The sequence below is a fragment of the Colletotrichum scovillei genome (assembly GCF_011075155.1).
Source record: "Colletotrichum scovillei strain TJNH1 chromosome Unknown Contig00005, whole genome shotgun sequence".
NCBI classification, from domain to species: Eukaryota; Fungi; Ascomycota; class Sordariomycetes; order Glomerellales; family Glomerellaceae; genus Colletotrichum; species Colletotrichum scovillei.
In genome coordinates this window covers 1,399,972-1,419,419 of record NW_023336263.1, presented here as the reverse complement: position 1 = coordinate 1,419,419, position 19,448 = coordinate 1,399,972, and the positions used below count along the sequence as shown (strand labels likewise).

Genomic DNA, 19,448 nt, shown 5'->3' with positions numbered 1-19,448 from the left:
TTACTTCATTTATATCTCATCATCTGCAGACTGTGGGATGCCGGAGCCATCATATCGCAGCCTTGAAGCTTACGGAGCTCCGTGGTTGATAGGACAAGAGTTCGTGGAAAGGCGGCGTCAGTCTGCCAGTGAACCCTAATCTCCGAGTCCCCCGCAGACCTGTCATACGTCTTCCGCGAACTGCCTCCACGAGAACCTCCGACGTGGGTACAGGCACCTCATAATCAACCTCTATCAGGCCGTCTCACCAGATCCCTTACATTCGCCAAGACCCAGCCACGCAAAGTCCCACAACCAAGGAAACATTTCACCGAAACGACGGGGCCTCAATGCAGTCCTAACCCATTGTAGTCTCCCTCGCGGCATGAAACGAAACAACGTGAACAAGATTCAGTCTCTGAACCGTCATACCCGAAAGAACGAACCGAAATGGGGCAAATCATCCAGCTAGCCTACACTTCTTTAAGGGATGTGCCTGGCGTCTGTCCCAGTCTAACAAAGAAGAAGCCCGTACACGACAGCGGTAAAAGGAAGCTGGGCAAGGGTTAAAGGAGGGAATGCAGGCTTCGCAAGAACCCCACAACGGGAAGAGGGCGGATGCGTTGCAAGCTTATTTAGCGCCGAGAAACGCCCAAAGCTTGTTCTGCCCGTGAAAGTCATAGAGAGGATAGAGTATGAGGGACGCATGGAGGGAAGGGCCAAGGGAGTATGTGGTACCGGCTTGGCCTTTGCTTGGCGGGTTTGCTTTTGTAAAGTTTCTTGACAATACGGACGAAAAGGGGGACGGGAGAGGGAGAGGCGGGAAAAAATGCAGTCAGGCGGGAACAGGTCGAGGCCACTTCCATGGACACACTTCCACTGCGCGATTCACGGCGCCAATGCCAAATTGTTGATCATGGGTTGCCGAGTGGACGGTTCCTGAGATGTTCTTCCAGGGAGCACCTCGTTTATCACGCAAGAGGTGTGGGGGTGTCGAGGATCATCCCTTCTTTTGTCCAGGAGAGAATCTTGAAACATGAAACAAGGGGGAATTCTCCTCGAGATGCACCAAACGAGTCAAGCCATCGAGAACTCTGGGGACCAATTATTCCCCTCTCCACTCTACCTGAACGTAGAGGTGAGGCGGGGTGGCGGGGTTATAACCCGAAAGTCCGTCACAGAGCCTATCTCTAATTTGATAGTGATTCGATATGCTGGCCAACAGAACTTCACGGATCGGGTCTGGTGATAATTGAATAGGCTCTGTAAAGGCGCGGTTAACGCGGCGCTCTAGTTGATAACGTTTGGTGGTTTAGAGACTCTCGAAACTTAGCACATCCGCTTGGACATCTTCTGCCCATCGAAGGGGGAATCTTCCACCTAGGTAGGTTGTCACGGGCATAACTGCGGAATTAGCGGGTTATGAAGAGCAATGTGCAAAATTGTGCAAAGATATTCCATTCCCCTTCCGCATGATCCAGTCCGAGCTCTACCGCGCGTGCGTCTTTCCGCGGCATCTCCCACGACTCCAGGCGAGACACCGCACGCACTCGTGTCCGTCAAGCAAACCCATCGAGATGGGATGCGCGTACTGACTGATGAGTAAACCACATCAGTCTTCCACACCTGCAACACCGTTGACGACTTGGCGTATGGCGGATAGATGGATGGCGCCGATAATCTTTGGATGGAATGAGGTGGACGGGGTGGACGGTTCAAGGCGACGAATGCAGAAGTGGACGTGACAGATGGACGGAGAAATGCTCGATTCGGGAAACACATGTAAGCCGAACAGAAGGGAGTGTCCCAGCTCCAATATGCAGCCCAGCGAGGGAAAACGCGGAGAGACCCGCGCACAACCACCATCGTCGAAATAAGCTTTCATAAGGCCCCGCTAGTCAAATTTGTGGTCTCTCGCGCTTGGGTTCACCCTGCAGTATCTTCAAGGGGGAAGCCGCCAAGCAAGCTTCTACTCAAATATCCGTAACACAGCTTGGCGAATTAGACCGAAAGTCTGCTCTTCCTTTTGACCCCTTATCCGCGGCTGCAGCACTTTCCAATACGATGATTCCGTTACCTTGCAGTGCCTGCTTCCGAAGCTGAAGGGAGCTGTGTGGGCGCGCGTATGAGAAACGGAACTCTGCTCATCTTGGCCTCTTCAAACTCGTCGACATTTGGCGCGTCGATTTCGAAAGTTGGGCTTCAGCTTTTACCATCGAAAGTGTCTTTCTGTTCGTTATGAGGTGTCTGGTTTTCTTGGGATGCTGACTGTCGGCATGTCAAGCGATTGGCTGAGTTTGTTTTGTTGTTTCTGAAGAGCTGCCCAGTCGCGCAAAATTGCCACTTGCTGGGCGATTCTTGGCTACCCCGAACGGTTCGTCGATCACAGCATCGTTACACAGCTTGGCAGGTACATAAAGTGTTGTCAATGATAATGGATCAATGATAATGGTATTTCATAATTCATCGTATACATGACGCGGTGGTGTGCTTGCGCCTGACTGTCTGTCTACTTTCCTGTGCCAATTCGTGTGCTGGAGTTGTTAGTGTTGTTATCGTGTTTGACTCGCTGAGCCCGTCCCCTTCTCCCCAACCAATTGTCCGTTCAATATGAGATGAGCCAAACAGGCATTAGAAGTGTTCGTTTTGTGGTCAAGATCACATCCGATCTTTGTCCTTGACCGGGTCTTCAAACATCCAGATGTTCGTGCTCTCAGGTCTTGCCTTGCCTTTACTGGATTGCGCGTATTTGTCGATAGGACTTGGGTGGGACTTGTCGGGGCTCCGTATTTCCTTCAGCTCCAACCCAACGACTCTCTCAAGGTCCTTTGCTTTGAAGTCTCCCGTCATCGGTGTTCCATCTTGTTGCCATGGTGGTGTTTCGTACCATAAATCGGGGTGCACTGTGGAATTGCGCCGGCGCTTGTTGAACAACTTGGGAAACCACTGTCTTAGTTTTGCGACTACTCTGTTGAAAAGCTCATCTGCTAATGGCCTGAATCCTGGGATGGAGAGTGCGATGAGCGTCGCACCGATTTCGGACACTTCAATTGCGAGAAGCGGGCTGTAAATCCATGACTGGTCTGGTTGCCATTGACCGTTGATAACTAGAATGAGACGGGCAATTGAAATGGCGACGACACTTTCAAAAGTCAGTAGGTGTGTAATCTAGGGGCAAGCTAGTCACCACTCACAAAATCCCGGGCAGAAGAATGCAAGCAAGCTGAATCTTCCTCTTCCTTGTCATTTCCAACATCCATAACATCGCTACGGGTATTCCGAAGAGCACAAAGTCGCAAAGCAACGAAACCGCCGAGTTAATTCCGTAGACAAAGCCCCATGGAAGGCATTTGTACTGGTTGAATTGTGACTGCCATTCGTAAGGCCATATTGCTGTCACGGGAAGACAATGGAATATGATCAGGAGCATCTGCGTGATGTAGCCGGCGATCAAAAATAGTCCGGCTCCCTTGATTGCGAGGAGGAATCGACTGTGGACGCCGCACACTCGGTAGTAAAAAGCTAGACCCGAGAACCGGCAAACGAAGAGAGCGCTTGTGTAGATGAGGTGGGCGGTGAAGTCAAGAATCTCCGTCTCTTCCAGAATTTCTTGGGTCATGACGAACTGGATGAATTCAAAATGTCGACCAGAGCCAATGTTGATGAGGATGATGCACAGTGGAACGAAGGCTATGAACATTGCCTGGGCCGTTGTCAGCTTCAGTTTCCTTTCCGGACACCGTGTTCAGCTAGCTCACCATAGATATCACTGCTAGCGTGTCGTCTATCCCAAAGGTTTTCCGTAGAAAGAATCGTGAAAAGGCGCGACCGTTGACAATCACCAACGTAATGGCGAACATGAAAATTGACGCATCCATTGAAGGTCCGTCTCTGTCTTCCTCCAGGTATGCGAGGCTGATTTCCGGTGGTACACGACCGGCCGCGACGGCCGCGGCGGCCTCTGAGTCGCCCATCATCTTGATGGTGACCGGTGAGATGTTGACAGTCTGGTTAAAGGTGTCATGCGGGAAGGAGAGATGTGCATCCTCGACGATCAGGAACAGGAACGCACAAGTCCTCGGATGATAAACTGCTTCCCACCCAAAAGCTTTATGTTGTTGCACTTCTCTCTTCGCCTCTTGCTGCGGAATAATGCAACCTTGCATCTTGAGTTGGGATCTGATCGGATGACACAGATTCCCCAACTCTAAATACAGCAAGGATAGGCAACGGTGCGGAAGTTGGTTTGGTGTGCCTGGCCTGGCGAGTGAGGCTGCCAAGAAGGTTGGCGCTTGTGTCTGGACTGAAGAAAAGCTTAGGAAAGCTTAACTTGAGCGTTTGTAACCAACGTCCGTGCCATCGGCAGTTGGCAGGTTTTTTGCTACGGTTGAGCGCAACGGCGATGCGTGATGTCATGTTTCTGGAATGAAAATGGTTGATACGTCGCATTTTCCTCTTTACTCAGTGATGGACCTTCTTGTATGATGGTATCGAGATTGATAACATATGGGTAAGGGGAGACGGCTAATGCGACATGGCAGAGAATAAAGGTGTCACATAATACTTTGGGAAACTCCCGTTAGCCGTTGCACAGCTTCTCAATGGTTGCATTTCGGAAGTGAAAGGCTGAAGCCAATCGGGAGATCACGTACGCGATCTCTTAGGACTTTCGGACAACTAGGGGTGACCTTTGAAGTAGTCAAATCCCGAGTCTGAGAACTTGTCACGCTGCAGGGGTCCACCCATCTTCCAGATCAAGTGTTCGTTGCTTCGATTCGAGGGTGTTGTCGAAATGAGATAATCGATACGCAGTGTGGGTAGTACCGAAGGTTTTTGTTCGGGTTTGCCCATTATGTCTTTTGTTAAGGGCCAATTTGGACCATTTCTGTTGGAGCTTCCAGACGACTCATTGCGGCGGCAGATTCTGACAAGAATGTTCTGGCCCTTTGTGCTCGTGCCACGAGGAACGGTTTTTGGCGGTTGCCGCAGAGCAGTGCATGAGCTTCTTCGTTCTCTCGTGGGGTATCAGACGAGAGGAACATTCGTCTCGAACGTCTCAGACGAACAACGCTAGAGCAATTGGACTGAGTCCAAGCAGCACCGAACAGCGAAAACGAAGTCAAAAGACTTTTCCTGCCCATTCCTACTCTCAGAAGATTTAAAGAAGCCCGAAGTCGCCGTTCTATATCGCTGGTTCGCGGGCTCCGAGTCGGCCGTCGTCCGATCTCGTTGGGCAAGAAATACGCGGTTGCCAAAACACTGAAGCTGAAAAGAGTCGGGCTTCCGAATACGAGAGTCATAGATTTGTGGTATGAAGGTCGAGTCTGACTCTTGTATTTGTGATCAGTGCACGCTCCCGTGCAGTGGAGTTCTGACAGCCTTGATCTCAGAGGAAAGGCCGGCCGGAGTGTTCGATCGGCCTCCGTAAACTCCGCTGTTGGGCAGTCCGGGGCTTCTTTCTAAATAGACCTCTCAAGACTACCTTCCGTACTCAGATGGAAGGTGAACTTGACATGAGTCGCTTCCGATGACATTGCAGTGACTCCCGCCTGGGCGATGCACTCAGGAATCAGGGAACCGGAGCGACAGACCTGTTTCTGGACAGCTTGTCACACTCTTACCAGTGCGATACCCGAAACTTTTTCATATTGGGACAAACAGTTGCGCGCAAAGGTTTCGTAGTTTTCCTGTAGGCCAAATAGTAATCAAGATCATGTTTCAAAGTGGCAAGCAGGGGGGCAACTTACCTTTCTCGTGTCCCTCTTGAACCGTTCAATAACTCGCTAATGATTTGAAGACGCTCATATATCTCGCTTCAGATCCAGTAGACCTCCAGTCTATTCTCCAGGCCAATGGTTAGATGGTACGGTATGGTGGTTTGTGGAGGAAGTTGAGCCATTGTGGATTTGTAGGGACGCAACTGGATGTTGAGGTAGCCCAAGCCGGGACTCCAGTAAGAAGGAGGTAGCCTTTTCTGTGGGGGTCCATGTTAGGTTAGTTTTCGTTCCTACCTAAGTCCAAGGGGAAAGAATTTGGACTTTGTTGGTGAACTCCTGAAGGGAAGGTACGACCTGTCACCCAGTCAATCAGCTCCTTCCCAGGTAGGGAAAAGTGAAGCTGTGGATCCCATCATGAGGGCCCGTGCTTGGCAGTTGTTGTTGCCCTTACTCACTCACTCACTCCCTCCCTCACTCTCTCACTCACTTTGCACACAACTTCTCACTGCGGTAATCAGAGACGTGGAACTCTTCTTTCGTCCAGTCTCCTGAGAGCCTCTTTTACTGCAACTGCATTTTTGCATTCTTTGAATTTATCTTGTTCACCACCCAAGTCTTCAAATACACACGACCCCGGGCCAACCGCATGAGGCCATCGCCTTCAAGGTAAAGTATTCCACAGATATTTCAGCAAACGTTATCAACTGACCAAGTGTTCACCAGATGGCCGACATGAGATCCCAACAGATGGACGTTAAGAGAGAAGAATCTTGCGACATCCCCCTCCCGAGCCGCGAGTTTAGCCGTGAGCTCTCCTTACCATTCCGACCATCCCCAGCCGTAAGTTCTCATTTCGGCGCTTATATCATGCACATACTGATATAGTTCACAGCTCTCTACTCGATCACCTTCTGCGGCTTTCTCCAGCGACCTGGCTCCCAACAGAAGCGCTAGAAAGATCACGGTTGACCCCGAGATTCGCCGCGTTCAAGCATACCTGAAGTTTCCCGGCTTCACCCTACCCGATGTCATCATCAGCAACAAGGACAGGAAGTTCGTCACTCTCCTAGGTCTCAAAAGAGACCTTGTCGTCCCCAACTCTCCCGACCTTCCTATTCACCCGGATCACATGCAGCACTCTGTTGCTCTGAAGGTCGAAGAGATCTTCTGTGCTGCCAACGGAGTTCTGTACGTCATGGGAAGATCCAGAGTGACCAATCGTCAACTTTGGGCAAAGGTTCAGCGCATCCTGGCAAAGCGCAATCCGGCCTAGGAGGCCAAGGTTAGCGACAACCGAATGAGTGACCTCATCAACACGTATGCCCGTGGTCGGAAGGACTACCTTGCCGACGAAGCGAACCCTAAGTACCCGCGGCTGGCTGACCGCCAGAACTGTCGCCTTATAAAGGCAGTCGACCAGTGGATCGCATCTCACGAGCTAGACGAGTCGGCCTCCTCCAACTTGTTGTGGTTCGATGCCAAGAATCGCTGGGTCGAACTGCATCAAATCAGGACCATACCGGGCCGAACCTGGACGGCTGAACAGGTGGCTTGGCAGCGTGAAGACATCTCTGCTGGTCGTTACTCTATGGTTTAACCAAAGATCAGGGGACTCTGTGGCGGAATTACGCGATGGTATCTCGACTGGGAGTGTAAATTGGAGGAAGTCTTGACTTTATGGGCCTTTAAGAATTTCACAATCGCATCGCCTTTCTATGATGCAAATAAATAAACATCACCTTAAGGACAAAGAAATTGAGATCCATGTGCATTGTATGAAATGGCTGTGTGACTTTGTCTGTATTCACTGTCTCTTTGCTAGTGTAGCGGCAACACCGGGCCTTCAGTGGTCAAGACAAGGTGCCCATGACTTAAGTGAACATCGCAAGATGTGTAAAATATCCCTGCTCAAGTACATGATGAAGAATGTCACATTCTTTTGCTTGAGCCTCAGTCATTCTCGTTAGAGTGCTAAAGCACTGAACAGAATCACTTCTTTCACATACACATACCCTTTCACATTTTCATGTTGCCATTTTTTCCAATCTTTGTCAGTTTGAAGTGCTTGCCATTGATTGTGTACTCTATGGAAAGGCCTTTGTAAGCCTCAAAAAGGTACCCGGCGTATTTGGGTCATTCCTGAATGATTTTTGCCTCTGACTACCATAAGCAAGCCATCAGACAAGATGCAGTCAAGAACTAGTCCTCCCTCAACGTCGGGGCTTCTTTCCCCAGGCCTCGAGGTATCCGTTGATCCGGCCGAGAGTATTGGCACGGCTGCGTTCAGCACGCCTCATCGCGTCACGAGCCTCCAAAGCCTCCTCATAGGCCGCACGCTCCTCAGGGGTGGCCTGCACGGCTCTCTCAATACGCGCCTTCTGCGCCTCGTCCTTTGCCTTCTGAGCAGCAGCCTTCTGAGCAGCCGCCTCCAGGCGCTCCTTCTCCTCCCGCTCCGCCTGGTATTGGGCCTCGAGGCGCTGGGCTTCCTTGATATGAGCCTGGCGCTCTTCCTGGATGCTGGCATGGAGACGCTGCATCTGGGATATACCCTGGTCGGCAGCAGTGGCGGTGGTTCCAAGGGCAGGTTGGGTAGAAGGGCCCGGCTTGGTGTTGTCCTTGTTCTCCGGATTCATCTCGTGAGTGATAGCGAGATCATCGGAAGTCGCGTTGGGAGACATCTTATATCGCGACTTTGTGTGGTCTTTTCACATGAAAATTAGCTTCAGACAATAGTTGAAATATCATCTAGCAAAGAGCTTCTTACCTGGACTGAGGTGTGTAGATGAATCGATTGAATAGGATGGCGTTGCCGGTTGCTGTTCAGGTGGCAACTGGCTGCTTGGGCTAAAGTCGGTGATGATCTCGCAGCTGTTGATGTGGGAAGGAAAGAAGGTGCGTCGATGAGAAGCCGCGAGAAGAGATGGCAGCAAAGCAGCGATGATAAGTAGGATGGATGAATGAGGCGCACAAGCGGGTGCCGCGAGAAGACTAAAGGGTCGACTGAACACTCGAAGGCGAAGATGAGGGAGTGTGAGTGGGAAGTGATCCAAGGTGTGGTGGGAAAAGATGGGCAGCTCACAAAAGGTGAAGATTACCTTAGGAAAGAAGGCCCGGGGCGGTCAAAAGTGCGCTAGCAGTAGGGCTCAACCCATCTAGAATATGACTCCTGAATACTCCCAGGAAGATTCCATTCACAGTCGCCCCACTTTGCCTACGTGCGAGAAATATGATCAGGTTGACTTTGGAAGGTACCAGCCCGGAGGCGCCTTCCCTAAGTACGGTCCATGGGTTTAGCCCTCTGAAGCTTTAGCTCTCACGGTAGGTAGCCTATGTTTCCATCGGCGGTATAGGTACTCTATATGGAACTTCCAGTATCATGAGAGAGAAACAGTCGTCAACATGACTTCAGCATTTCAGAGGTGCTTTCCGATTACCGGGCAGAGTATGTGGTGAACCAAAACTAGCGTGAACGAAACAACTGCTCAGAGGATGAATGGCAACTCAAAATCGGTGATTTGGTAACCGTTTCCCATTCAATTATATCTCTCTTCGTCTTAGATACGTCTTCAACCTTAACAGCGCTGGAACTCTTGCCTATTTATGTCCGTCCTTGAAGCAAAGGTGCTCACTCAAGAGCTTGCAGGTCAAGGAGGGGAGAACAACATCTTGTATCAATCCCTGAGCCATTAACGAAATGAGGAACACACAATTGGTTTCCAAAGTAAATGACTAACTGCCAAGCCAAACGTCAAAGAGCGAGTACAAACAAGGCATCACCAAAATCGCGACACTGGGCCCAAAGCGGCGGAACTATTCAATTCTGTATCATATCTTGCAGAATTCTGTGTTTCTCGGTCTTCAATGCCGAGCAATCACGTCATCCCTGGTAGTAGACATTTCCCAAGGCCTCGCTTAGACACTGTGAATGGTGGAAATACGTTCACCCCAACAACCACCGAACCAACAATACGTTAGGTAATAGTTTGCATGGCAACATTGCAAAGAGGATCGCCATCCCCAGACCCCCCACAACATGTATCCACAATCTTCTCCGGATTCCGCTCTCTGCTTAAATACTTAAGGGTCCGTTTGCCAGAATTAGAGTTGGCAGCAAGCAAACGATGCATCCCCATCCCGCCGGCTTCTTGGGGCAAGCTACAGTATCTTTACGCATAGACGTTTTCCGAAGTTCTCCCCCCGCGTTTTCGCGTCCAAACTACAGATGGAGAAAGCGGCTTCCTCGGAACCAGGGCCCGAGACCCATCAAAGCCTTTCCGACCCCCACCAGCCAGACCGGTTCGAGGAAAGGCGCATTTCCTCCGCATTCCACCCCCGCACGGATCTGGAGAACCATCCCGAGAGGCTGGCGGCCACCGCGGAGGGTCTCTCGACAACGACATCCGTAGCAGACACCGGTGCGAACCCGGATGACTACCCCGAGGGCGGGAGAGAGGCTCTAATCGTACTCTTTGGAGCTTGGTGCGTTCTGTTCTGTACCTTTGGCTTGGGAAACAGCATTGGCGTCTTTCAAACGTACTACGTGACCGATGCCCTTCGCGAATACAATTCATCCACCATATCATGGATCACCAGCTTTATGCAATGGACTCTAAACTTCATGCCCATCGTCGTAGGTCCCTTTACCGACGCTTCTTCAGCCAACGGCCGACTAATGTCAAGCCTAGTGGGGCTTCGCCTTTGATAAATGGGGTCCACGATGGCTTCTCATCTGTGGATCGATAACCTACGTCTTCGGTATCATGATGGTCTCTCTAGGATCCGAATACTTCCACTTCTTCCTTGCCCAAAGCATTGTCTGTCCCATCGGCGCCAGCGCTGTAACGAGCGCGAGCATGTCTTGCCTCGTAACATGGTTCCATCGCCGCCGCGCGACGGCTTTTGGGATAATGATGTCCGGGTCATCCGTCGGTGGCGTCATTCTGCCCATCATGATTCCAAGAATGATTGACAGTGTTGGATTTCCGTGGGCGATGCGTACCGTCGGCTTCATGTTCCTTTCTCTTCTTGCGATTGCTTGCTGTACCGTAAGATCCCGCCTGGAGCCACAGACAAAGCCGGTGGATATGAAAGAGTACTTCCGGGGCATTCGGGAACCTACAATGATGTCTACCGTCTTTGGGCTGTTCTTAGTCTTTTGGGGATTATTTGTTCCGTACGCCTTTGTCATTCTACAAGCCAAGGCACAGGGAATGGACGACGGCCTGGTCATTTACTTACTGCCCATCATGCATGCCGTAGGGTACGTCTCAGAATACCTCCTTCACCGCCTCAGAGAACACCTACTGACTTTCCCAACCAGCTTAATCGGACGCGTCATCCCAGGCCTCGTAGCCGACAGAATAGGCCGCTACAACATCATGATCATCCTCGCCACCCTCACCGGCATCGCGTGCCTGGCCCTCTGGATCCCAATCAAGAGCAACGCCGGCATCCTAGTCTTCACAGCGGCCTTTGGGTTCCTCTCGTCGGGGTTAACGTCCATCGGTCCGACGCTGATTGCGCAGATCTCGGACATTCGAGAGATTGGCGCCAGAACTGGCACCGCTTTTGCGTTCCAGTCTTTTGGTGCACTTACGGGGAGTCCTATTGCGAGTGCGATTGTCGATGCGCGGGGAGGGGATTACTTGGGTCTCCAGCTGTTTTGCGGGTTTTCGATCCTTGCTTCAGCGGGGGTGTTTGCGTCGGCGCGGTATGTTCAGGCTGGTGGGTTTGAGCTAAAGAAGGTTTGATGGGGATGTTCACGTAGTCATTTTTTTGCATAAAGCATCCTTAGATGGACGCGTGAGGTCATTCAGTCATAGACCGTGAGAAAGGCAGATGTGTTGCTAGACCAGGAGCTTTTGCTACGTATCACACCCATAGACTCTGATTAGACCAGTCGAACGCCTGAAAGCCGTTATCCCCGACCCTTCCTTTGTCTGATGGTACCAACATGAACAACAGTGACCATTCCATCTTCCTCCAACGAGATACCGGCATCGAGACGTCTTGGTGTACAAATCAGAAGTCTGGGATGTCGTGCTTGTCCTTGTAATCATCAAGGTCATCGGCAGTCCACTCCACATCGTCGCCGCCTCGAAGAGCCTCAAGTTCATTGAGCTCGTCGAAGATGTGGGCGAAAAGCATCTCCTGGCCGGAGATGCTGCCGCGGTGCTCGGCGGCCTCGATCTCAGCCATAGCATGAGTAACAGCGCCAGTGATGGTCTGACCCAGGGCATTGGCCACGGCAGCGGCCGCAGCCTCGACGTTCTGGTCCTTCACCTTCTGGTTCTCGTCCTTCGTCTTGTCACGCTCATCCTTCATCTTGTCACGCTCATCCTTCATTTTGTCATGCTCGTCCTTCATCTTGTCATGCTCGTCCTTCATCTTCTCGCTCTGCTTCTGAGCGGTCTCATACTTGGCTCTGAGGGCCATGATGTCGGTCTGGGCCATCTGAGCGGCTTTGTTGGCCTGGTCGGTCTGCTGAGTGATGGTCTCAATGACCTTGTCATTGGCGTTGAAAGCATCAAGTGCGTCCTGAATTGTTTTGGTCACAGCAGCCTGGAGCTGGTCTGCCGAGGTCTGGAGACCGTTGCTGATCTGATCACTCTGCTGGTCGCTGTTCTGGAGTGCAGCGAAAGCATCCCGGATCATCTGGTCTGCAGTAGACTGAAGATGGTTCGCCGAGATCTGAAAGGCAGACGGAACGGCGGACTGGGCAGGGGCGACCGGAGCAGCAGGAATCGCGGGAAAGGAGCTAGAGGAGCCCGTTTGGCCAATTCGATCAATGTTGAAGCGATCAACGAGGTCGTGGAAGGTCTTGTAATGCTCGCAGTCGGGAGGAGCGGGGATGACGGTGAGCTCGTCGATGAAGCGCTTGCGAGCGTCTCCGATGGCGATCATGACAGCCTGGACGTGATGATTCTTGACGTCCGGAAACTCAGCCCATCTCTTCTCCTTGACCAGGCTTCGCAGCGCGGGGACCCAGGCCAGATGGTGATTCTGATCGACCAGGGCGTTCCTGCCGTTGCTGGCAGTAGCGACGACCTTGAAGTACGCGGCGAGAAGATCAGCGCCACGGCGCGCAATGAGCTTGGCCATGTCGCGGGTGGGAGTGGGAGTGTCGTTCGCGTAGCCCTGGGTGAGGAGCTTCAGCTGAGGAGTGCCCGGCTGCGCGATGATGCGACCGTTGTCGCCGACCTCGAAGATGAGGCCAGGAATTCGGGTGAGGGCAATCTGGTCGGCGCAGATGGGAGCTCCCTCGCCAATACCCATGCCTCCAGAGCCGGAGATAATCATGCTGCTTCTGAACGACATGATCTACATGAGATTAGTACTCGAAGACCGGACGGAGAAATCTGGGTGAGGGATCAAATTACTTTAGTCTTAAGTCGGGATGGTTGATGCAGACTGATCGGTTCTCGGTTGAGTCGAAGAAGGTCGCGGGGATAAGATGAGAGAATGGTATCAAATAGAGGAAAGGTGCGATGAGTTTTGCGATGTTGAGGTGATGCAAAGTCGCGGCGTTGAGGAGGATGGGTGGAGGGGAAGGTTCTGTGGGAAACAAGAAGTGAGGTCAGGAAAGGTTGAATGTTGTGGGAAAATTTGAAAAGTCCGGGAGCAGGACTACAGGCGGTGAGAGGGAATATCCAGAGCATTACGTGCGTTGACCGCCCAGACTATTCAGAAGTGAATATAATTTGGCTCATTCCGACGCGTTGGGCGTCTTCACTTGTTGTTCACCTGTCAGACCGCGTGTTTGAGTGAAATCAGGAAGGAGCCATCCGATCCACACCAGGTGATACCTGCCCAAGAAGTTCCCAAAGTCAAGAGATTCTTATTATGCCCAGACTCGAGCCAAAACTGTTGCAAGCCCAGGTTTGCCAATTTCTTTGTCGTTTCATACAAACAAATGTCGAAGTGTTGAAGTTGAACGTTGATCACTTTACATATTTTCAATAACCCTTCACTCTGTACAACAGGCGACTTCCTGCACCCCAATTAATAATTGCTATCATTATGTCGCCAGAAATCTCTGCAGACCTCCTTTAAGCGCGCTCAGCTATGTCTGTTGGTGATTTGCTAATGGCCAAGTACTGCTAGAACACGGTCTATATAGATCCCAGAATCCCCAGGGAGCTTCGACGTATAGACTCTGGAACGGGGGGATGGGACACTCCTGGCGCTATGACTTTGTCACTCACATTTAGCATATGATTCTGCTCCTTTGGATCATTTCACATGTCCACCATGTCATTTTGAGATCCTCTTCCAAGAGCTTTGCCGGGCGAAACATTTCTTCAACCTTTGTGACCAGCACGGCGAGGAAGAACGGCCACTATCGAATCACAAGACGGAGAAATTGTTTGCTCCCATCACTTGCAAACGCTGCTCGAAAAGGCAGGTCAGGTTAGTTGGCGTATCGTACCTTACCTTAGGTGATAGGTTGAGCCAACAGTCGAGGCAAGAGGCAATCCATGACCACGTGACAAAGTACCTTAGAATACTCACCATGCAGTCGCATCGTGACTGCCTAGTATTCCTATGGAGTGGGGAAGGGGGCATATAGGGACAAAAAATGCTCAAAAAGTCAACCCAGTAGAGAGGAAGATGTTTTCACCCTGGAAGTGACTTACCGCCGGAATATGGTTGAACGGTTGACGTCCCGTGGAGACTGGCATTCGATTGCCCAATTTGTATGGCCATCTGGAAATCTCGTGGGTTCGAATCACCCTCAAGGCCCTGCGCCCATTTTTTCTTCCCATGCTCCCGAGCCTGGTTCCTTACTTTGATTGTTCCTGTCGAATTGCCCCCATTCTTGATAATGGACGGTCTTCTTCTAGTCTTCTTTGTTCCTTGATATGAACAGCCTCTTTGGTGCCCATCACGTCGATCCAACTCCTCCTCCCAGTCGTTAATCTGTACGGCTTACGGAGTACATATGATGTGGTTGACCAAAGTCCCATCGCATGGAGATGCACCCCGAAGAAACGGTCCGGGGCGTGGGGCCAACTTTACCCAAAAAGCCAATACCCCCGGCCGTCATTTCCTTGGCTTCTGCGCGCCGAAGACCCACCTCCCGATAAGCTCTCCTCCGTCTTGGCAAAAGCAGATGGAACATCCGCATGGTGTCTTGCCGAGTGTTCCTTCAAACCGAAAACCCGACAGTATGGATCGCGTATCTCGCTATTGAACTTCCAGCAAGATATTACCGCAACGCCAAAGGACACGCTCGGTTTCGCTCCACTATCAACCTTCGGACTGAGACCCTGGGCCTTGTGGATTACCATCTCCACGGATCCATCCCGCCAATGTAACCACATCTCCGCCCCTTGAAGAATCCCTCAAACCAGCAATCTCGAGAAATGGAGCCCTCAAGGAACCTCGACTTCTGGGCGGCCGCCATTAAAAACCCCAGTCGACGGCCCCCGTCATCACCAGATACTTAAGAACCGTATTCCCGATCTCCCTCTACCGCAGCGTCGCAGTCGATCCGTCTTGCCACCAGTTCCCCTCAACCTTTGGCTGTTGCTCTCTCTGCAAAGATGGTCCGCCTCTCCATCGCCTCAGTCCTCTCCCTCGGCGCCGTGGCCACACAGGCCCTAGCCGCAGGAAACTGCACCGGCGTCAACGCAATCAGCACAAAATGCGCCTCAAAAGAAGCCGCCCACACCCGCGACTTCTTCTACGTAGGAGGCCGCTACATCGAGACAACCTCAGGAAACGTCACAGTCGACCAGCTCTACGTCGAAAAGCTAGTCCCCGTCACCACCAGCCACACCCGCCGCCGTCGTAGCACCGTCACAACACCAAAACCAATCGTCTTCTTCCACGGAGGCGGAACAACAGGCGTAACATGGCTCAACACACCCGACAACCGCCCCGGTTGGGCAACCTACTTCCTACAGCAGGGCCATACAGTCTACCTAGTCGACATCGCCGCCATCGGCCGCTCGACAGAGAACAACCTCGCCAATTTCACCATGATCGCCGGCACGGCGGCCGAGGGCGTGGAAAAGGGGTTCACGCACGTCGAGGCTTACAACGCATACCCGCAAGCTATCCTGCACACCCAGTGGCCCGGGACCGGACAAAAGGGAGACCCGACGTTTGACCAGTTCAAAAAGACGATCCTCCCGCTATCTACAAGCTGGGTTCCGCAGGAATACGCTCTCCGCGCGTCAGGCTGCGAGCTTTTGTCATTGCTGGGCGAGAAAGCGTATCTCATCTCGCACTCCATCGGTGCCCGCGCCCCGATCTTGCTGTCGAACGATTGTCCGGAGTACATTGCGGGAAACATCAACCTCGAAGGCACGACCGTACCCTTCTGGTCATTCGAGAGCCGCTCAGCGACGAACGCGTGGGGGTTGACGAACACGCCTCTCGACTACGATCCGCCCATCGCCAGCGCGGCTGAGCTTGAGACCGAGGTTGTCGGGAATGATACGGCTGCGCACCGGAGTTGTTACCGCCAGAAGGAGCCGGCGCGGCAGCTGCCCAAGATTGCGAGCGTGCCGTATTTGATGGTTACGACGGAGGCGAGTGTGCATGTTACGTATGACCACTGTACGGTGGACTATCTGAAGCAGGTTGGTGGGCAGCCGGAGTGGATTAAGCTGGGGGAGATTGGGATTCGTGGGAACGGGCATTTCATGCATTTGGAGAAGAATAGTTTGGAGATCGCGGCGGTGGTGAATAAGTGGATTCAGGAGAAGGAAGGGGCTTGATGCCACAGCGAAGAGAGCGGTGTGTCGCCCTTCCCGAAAGAACGAGGAACATGGCTGAGTTGGGGAATAAATGTCGAGCTTGAGAGGCCCATGGGTTGCTTCAAATGAGTATGCCGTGTCAATCTGTGACTTTGATACCATCGAAAGGGATTAAGTCACTCCCGGACCTGAGGGCTATTTTCATAGATGGATTGCTCTGATTTCTCATCGATGCGGGAGGCCCGCGCTCACCACCGACAGTACGCGCTCACTACCGACAGTAGACAAGTTTTCAGAATGCTGCAAGACCATAGACTGCCAGTCCCATCTCAAAGCTCAGGCCATGATGTCGAGAAGAGGATAACATCTAGATCGGGATGGGCCTTCATGACATCGGGGCATCCATACCCAATAAAGTGGTTCTTGGGGTTGAAGGATGGGAGGGCTCATGAAACTGTCTAAATTAATTCAGCAAATATGGGAAAGGATATTTCAGGCGACAAAACAGCTAGTTCAAAACGAAAGTGATAATGTATACCAGCGCGGATTGGCAGAGGTTCGGGACCCGGAAGATGTACGGCGATACTCGCGCCGACGTAGTGTAGGGACGTTTGCCCGCAGCAAGGGGGGAAATAGGGGGTTCTTGAACTGTTTTCGGCTCAGCACCTTGAGAGAGGGGACAATTGTCCGCACGAGGAAGGATTATGGTAGAGATTGTAAGGTTGGGAAGAATAGGTCTGAGTGTGACCGTCATTGCTTCGGTTCTGTCTGATCTAAATACATCTCGTACCTGGCACAGATGCCAAGCTATGAATACTTTGATAAATATGAAGACAATGTTGTATAGAAACAAAGGGAAAAGAAGTCGATTTGAACCACCCAGGGATATCACACGCTAGATCCTGAAAGAGTATATATCATGAAAACACATCCGTCATCGTACAGCCACGTCAAGGACAACTCTTAGATATGGGGCACCACCGTCTGCGACCACACCGGCAGGAAGATGAAAATCAACGTGCTCAAAGACGCAAAAATGGCACCGCCAACCATAGCCTGGAGGACAATCTTGTGCTGCAGCCTGCGCAGATGGACGTCCTTGACACGAATCTTGCGATCAAAGATCATCATTCGCGACACAAACTTCATGAGACCAGAACGTTGAGATAGAAGAGAGGCGCTGTCGTCGAAGCGTTCCCAGGGCAGGGGCTGGCGTCTCGTGAAGAGCAACAGGAAGAAACAGCTACCTCGCAGACCTGAGAAGATGAGCGACATGCCGACAAACCACATTGGCCAGGGTGCAAAAGCATTCCATCGGCTATTGGCACCCATGAAGGGAACAAAGGCCTTGAGGAGCACGCAAAGGAAGCCGCCGATGGTGAGGGCGATGCCAACGCTGGTGGCCATGCAGAGAGTCTCAAAGGTCCCGTTGGAGACACCGAGGCGGACGAAGTTGCGGTGGGAGCAGTTCTTCAAGAGTCCGTACACGTGATCTGCGATTGGCTTGAGGTGGATCGGATCGGAGGAGTGCTGGAGGTTGAGGAGGGCGGTATCACGAAGCGCAGGCGGGATGTTGAGCTCCTTCTCGGCTCCAGGAACGAGGAACGTGTTCACGACGGCGTTGAGCTCGACGCGGTATGCTGAGTTCGGGGCGATGCGAGTAGGGATAACGGCCGGGACGTTGTTGGCGCAGATGGGCTTCGCGCAGGCGTTGGCCCAGGACTTGATGCGGTCGCGACCGTTCGGGCCTACTTTGCTGTTGGGCCTGCATGCGGCTTCCGGAGCGATGAGGTGAACGATGTTGGTCATGGTCTCGTTGGCTTTGGACAAGTTAGCAACGGCTGACGATGTACACAAATGGGGAAATAACACTCACCTGCTTCGGGATCACACTCAAACTCAGACATCTGGATAGAGGGGAGCTTCATGCCCGCTGCATCAACAGCACTGTCTGCCATACTGTCTCGTGATGAAGACGACTGGTCGATATCCTTCTCGATAGGGAAGTTGTTGAGACTTCCGGTTTTTGCGTACGATCCTTCATAATTGCGGAACCTGGAGGGACGGTCAGACCATGGTTCATGGAGTTGTGTCAATGACTGGAGAGTCACTTACCAGACGAAGAACTCGAGATTCTCGGGCGAGAACTCGATGTACTTGAGGTACATGTAGAAGTCATACAAGGACATTGGCGAGCCTTGAGTGGAACGAAGATTAGCTTTGGGCCATATGATCGGTCGCAGCGTGGCTTGAGAGGCATGCTTACAGGTCTGGTTGTTCAGAACCCTCTCCAAACTTAAGCGTGCTGGAATAGGACTCTTGTCTCTCCCGTCCCTGCTCAGGGGCCTTCTTCCAGTCCGGATGGCGGTGGCATACTCCTTGAAGTCTCTGTACTCCGGCTTCTTGTACCAAATCAACCAATCGGGAAACAGGCTTGAGATCTTGGATGGTTTCGCTGTGGTATCCTCCTCCTCCCTCTTGGTATTCCGTTCCTTGGCGGCGTCCATGTTGAGGAAATCGTGTTGAAGAATGTATAGATGTTGTGTGTACGACCGAGTTGTGTCGAAAGGAGACCAGATAGGGCAGAGACAAGGGACGCCTTGACTTTGACGGCGGACGAACCTTCCCCATCATATATCAGAGTCTTCTCCATTTTAGCGCCATTCTATATCTGCATGTGCCGCGGGGCGCTCGATGCAGGCTTGCAGCAGATCAGACCGGGAGTCCCACGACTGATTCCATGTCAGGGCCATTTGGCTCGACCAGGCTGAGAGATAGCTCCACCTACTCCAGGTCTGCTGCAGACAAACTACGCACAATGCACAGACAGTCCCGCCAGTACCGCACACTGAAGAACGAGTCGAGCGGGATGATTCGGTCAGTAGCATCCATTAGGGTGCTTTGCAGACGCCCAGTCGGCATCGAAAGCCTCTTGTCTCTCTCCTCCGTCCGGTCGTGTCTCATGACGACTGGCCAATGGCGGTGGGAGCGGAGGAAACGCCACGGCCGGCTGGTTGTGAAAGAGGCTTGCGCCCTTGAATCCAAA

At 52.1% G+C, this 19,448-nt stretch overlaps 7 protein-coding genes across 7 annotated transcripts; 3 read left to right on the top strand and 4 right to left on the bottom strand.

The window, feature by feature from the left end:
- Positions 1-2,637: 2,637 nt before the first annotated feature.
- Positions 2,638-3,953, bottom strand: HER10_EVM0005053 (uncharacterized protein; the record flags this gene model as incomplete). Its single annotated transcript, XM_035474678.1, has 3 exons — positions 2,638-3,121; positions 3,174-3,682; positions 3,738-3,953. 3 exons carry the CDS (start codon positions 3,951-3,953, stop codon positions 2,638-2,640), a joined length of 1,209 nt encoding a protein of 402 aa, XP_035333963.1.
- Positions 3,954-6,419: 2,466 nt separating this feature from the next.
- Positions 6,420-6,969, top strand: HER10_EVM0002960 (uncharacterized protein; the record flags this gene model as incomplete). Its single annotated transcript, XM_035472651.1, has 2 exons — positions 6,420-6,536; positions 6,589-6,969. The coding sequence occupies 2 exons, from the start codon at positions 6,420-6,422 to the stop codon at positions 6,967-6,969; spliced, it is 498 nt and encodes a 165-aa protein (XP_035333823.1).
- A 937-nt stretch (positions 6,970-7,906) lies between these two features.
- On the bottom strand, positions 7,907-8,374 carry HER10_EVM0008839 (uncharacterized protein; the record flags this gene model as incomplete). The annotated part of the gene is made up of 1 exon (XM_035478347.1): positions 7,907-8,374. The coding sequence occupies one exon, from the start codon at positions 8,372-8,374 to the stop codon at positions 7,907-7,909; it is 468 nt and encodes a 155-aa protein (XP_035334222.1).
- Positions 8,375-9,918: 1,544 nt separating this feature from the next.
- On the top strand, positions 9,919-11,446 carry HER10_EVM0009837 (riboflavin transporter MCH5; the record flags this gene model as incomplete). Its single annotated transcript, XM_035479310.1, has 3 exons — positions 9,919-10,326; positions 10,382-10,956; positions 11,017-11,446. 3 exons carry the CDS (start codon positions 9,919-9,921, stop codon positions 11,444-11,446), a joined length of 1,413 nt encoding a protein of 470 aa, XP_035334296.1.
- Positions 11,447-11,717: 271 nt separating this feature from the next.
- Positions 11,718-14,220, bottom strand: HER10_EVM0012157 (uncharacterized protein; the record flags this gene model as incomplete). Its single annotated transcript, XM_035481558.1, has 3 exons — positions 11,718-12,851; positions 12,897-12,996; positions 14,213-14,220. 3 exons carry the CDS (start codon positions 14,218-14,220, stop codon positions 11,718-11,720), a joined length of 1,242 nt encoding a protein of 413 aa, XP_035334465.1.
- A 1,021-nt stretch (positions 14,221-15,241) lies between these two features.
- Positions 15,242-16,423, top strand: HER10_EVM0000951 (uncharacterized protein; the record flags this gene model as incomplete). The annotated part of the gene is made up of 1 exon (XM_035470715.1): positions 15,242-16,423. The coding sequence occupies one exon, from the start codon at positions 15,242-15,244 to the stop codon at positions 16,421-16,423; it is 1,182 nt and encodes a 393-aa protein (XP_035333688.1).
- A 923-nt stretch (positions 16,424-17,346) lies between these two features.
- HER10_EVM0011009 (uncharacterized protein) lies at positions 17,347-19,086 on the bottom strand. The gene is made up of 4 exons (XM_035480451.1): positions 18,669-19,086; positions 18,518-18,599; positions 18,279-18,457; positions 17,347-18,222 (listed from the first exon to the last, which is right to left on the bottom strand). The coding sequence occupies exons 1-4, from the start codon at positions 18,907-18,909 to the stop codon at positions 17,366-17,368; spliced, it is 1,359 nt and encodes a 452-aa protein (XP_035334387.1). The 5' UTR covers positions 18,910-19,086; the 3' UTR covers positions 17,347-17,365.
- Between the last annotated feature and the right edge of the window lie 362 nt (positions 19,087-19,448).

Excerpts from the sequence above, each read along its gene's own strand:
- HER10_EVM0011009 (XM_035480451.1), bottom strand. The coding sequence starts at position 18,909 with ATGGACGCCGCCAAGGAACGGAATACCAAGAGGGAGGAGGAGGATACC. Across the intron at positions 18,458-18,517 it reads AATCTCGAGTTCTTCGTCTG|GTTCCGCAATTATGAAGGAT; the intron begins GTAAGTGACTCT and ends CCGTCCCTCCAG. Across the intron at positions 18,223-18,278 it reads TGAGTGTGATCCCGAAGCAG|CCAACGAGACCATGACCAAC; the intron begins GTGAGTGTTATT and ends ACTTGTCCAAAG.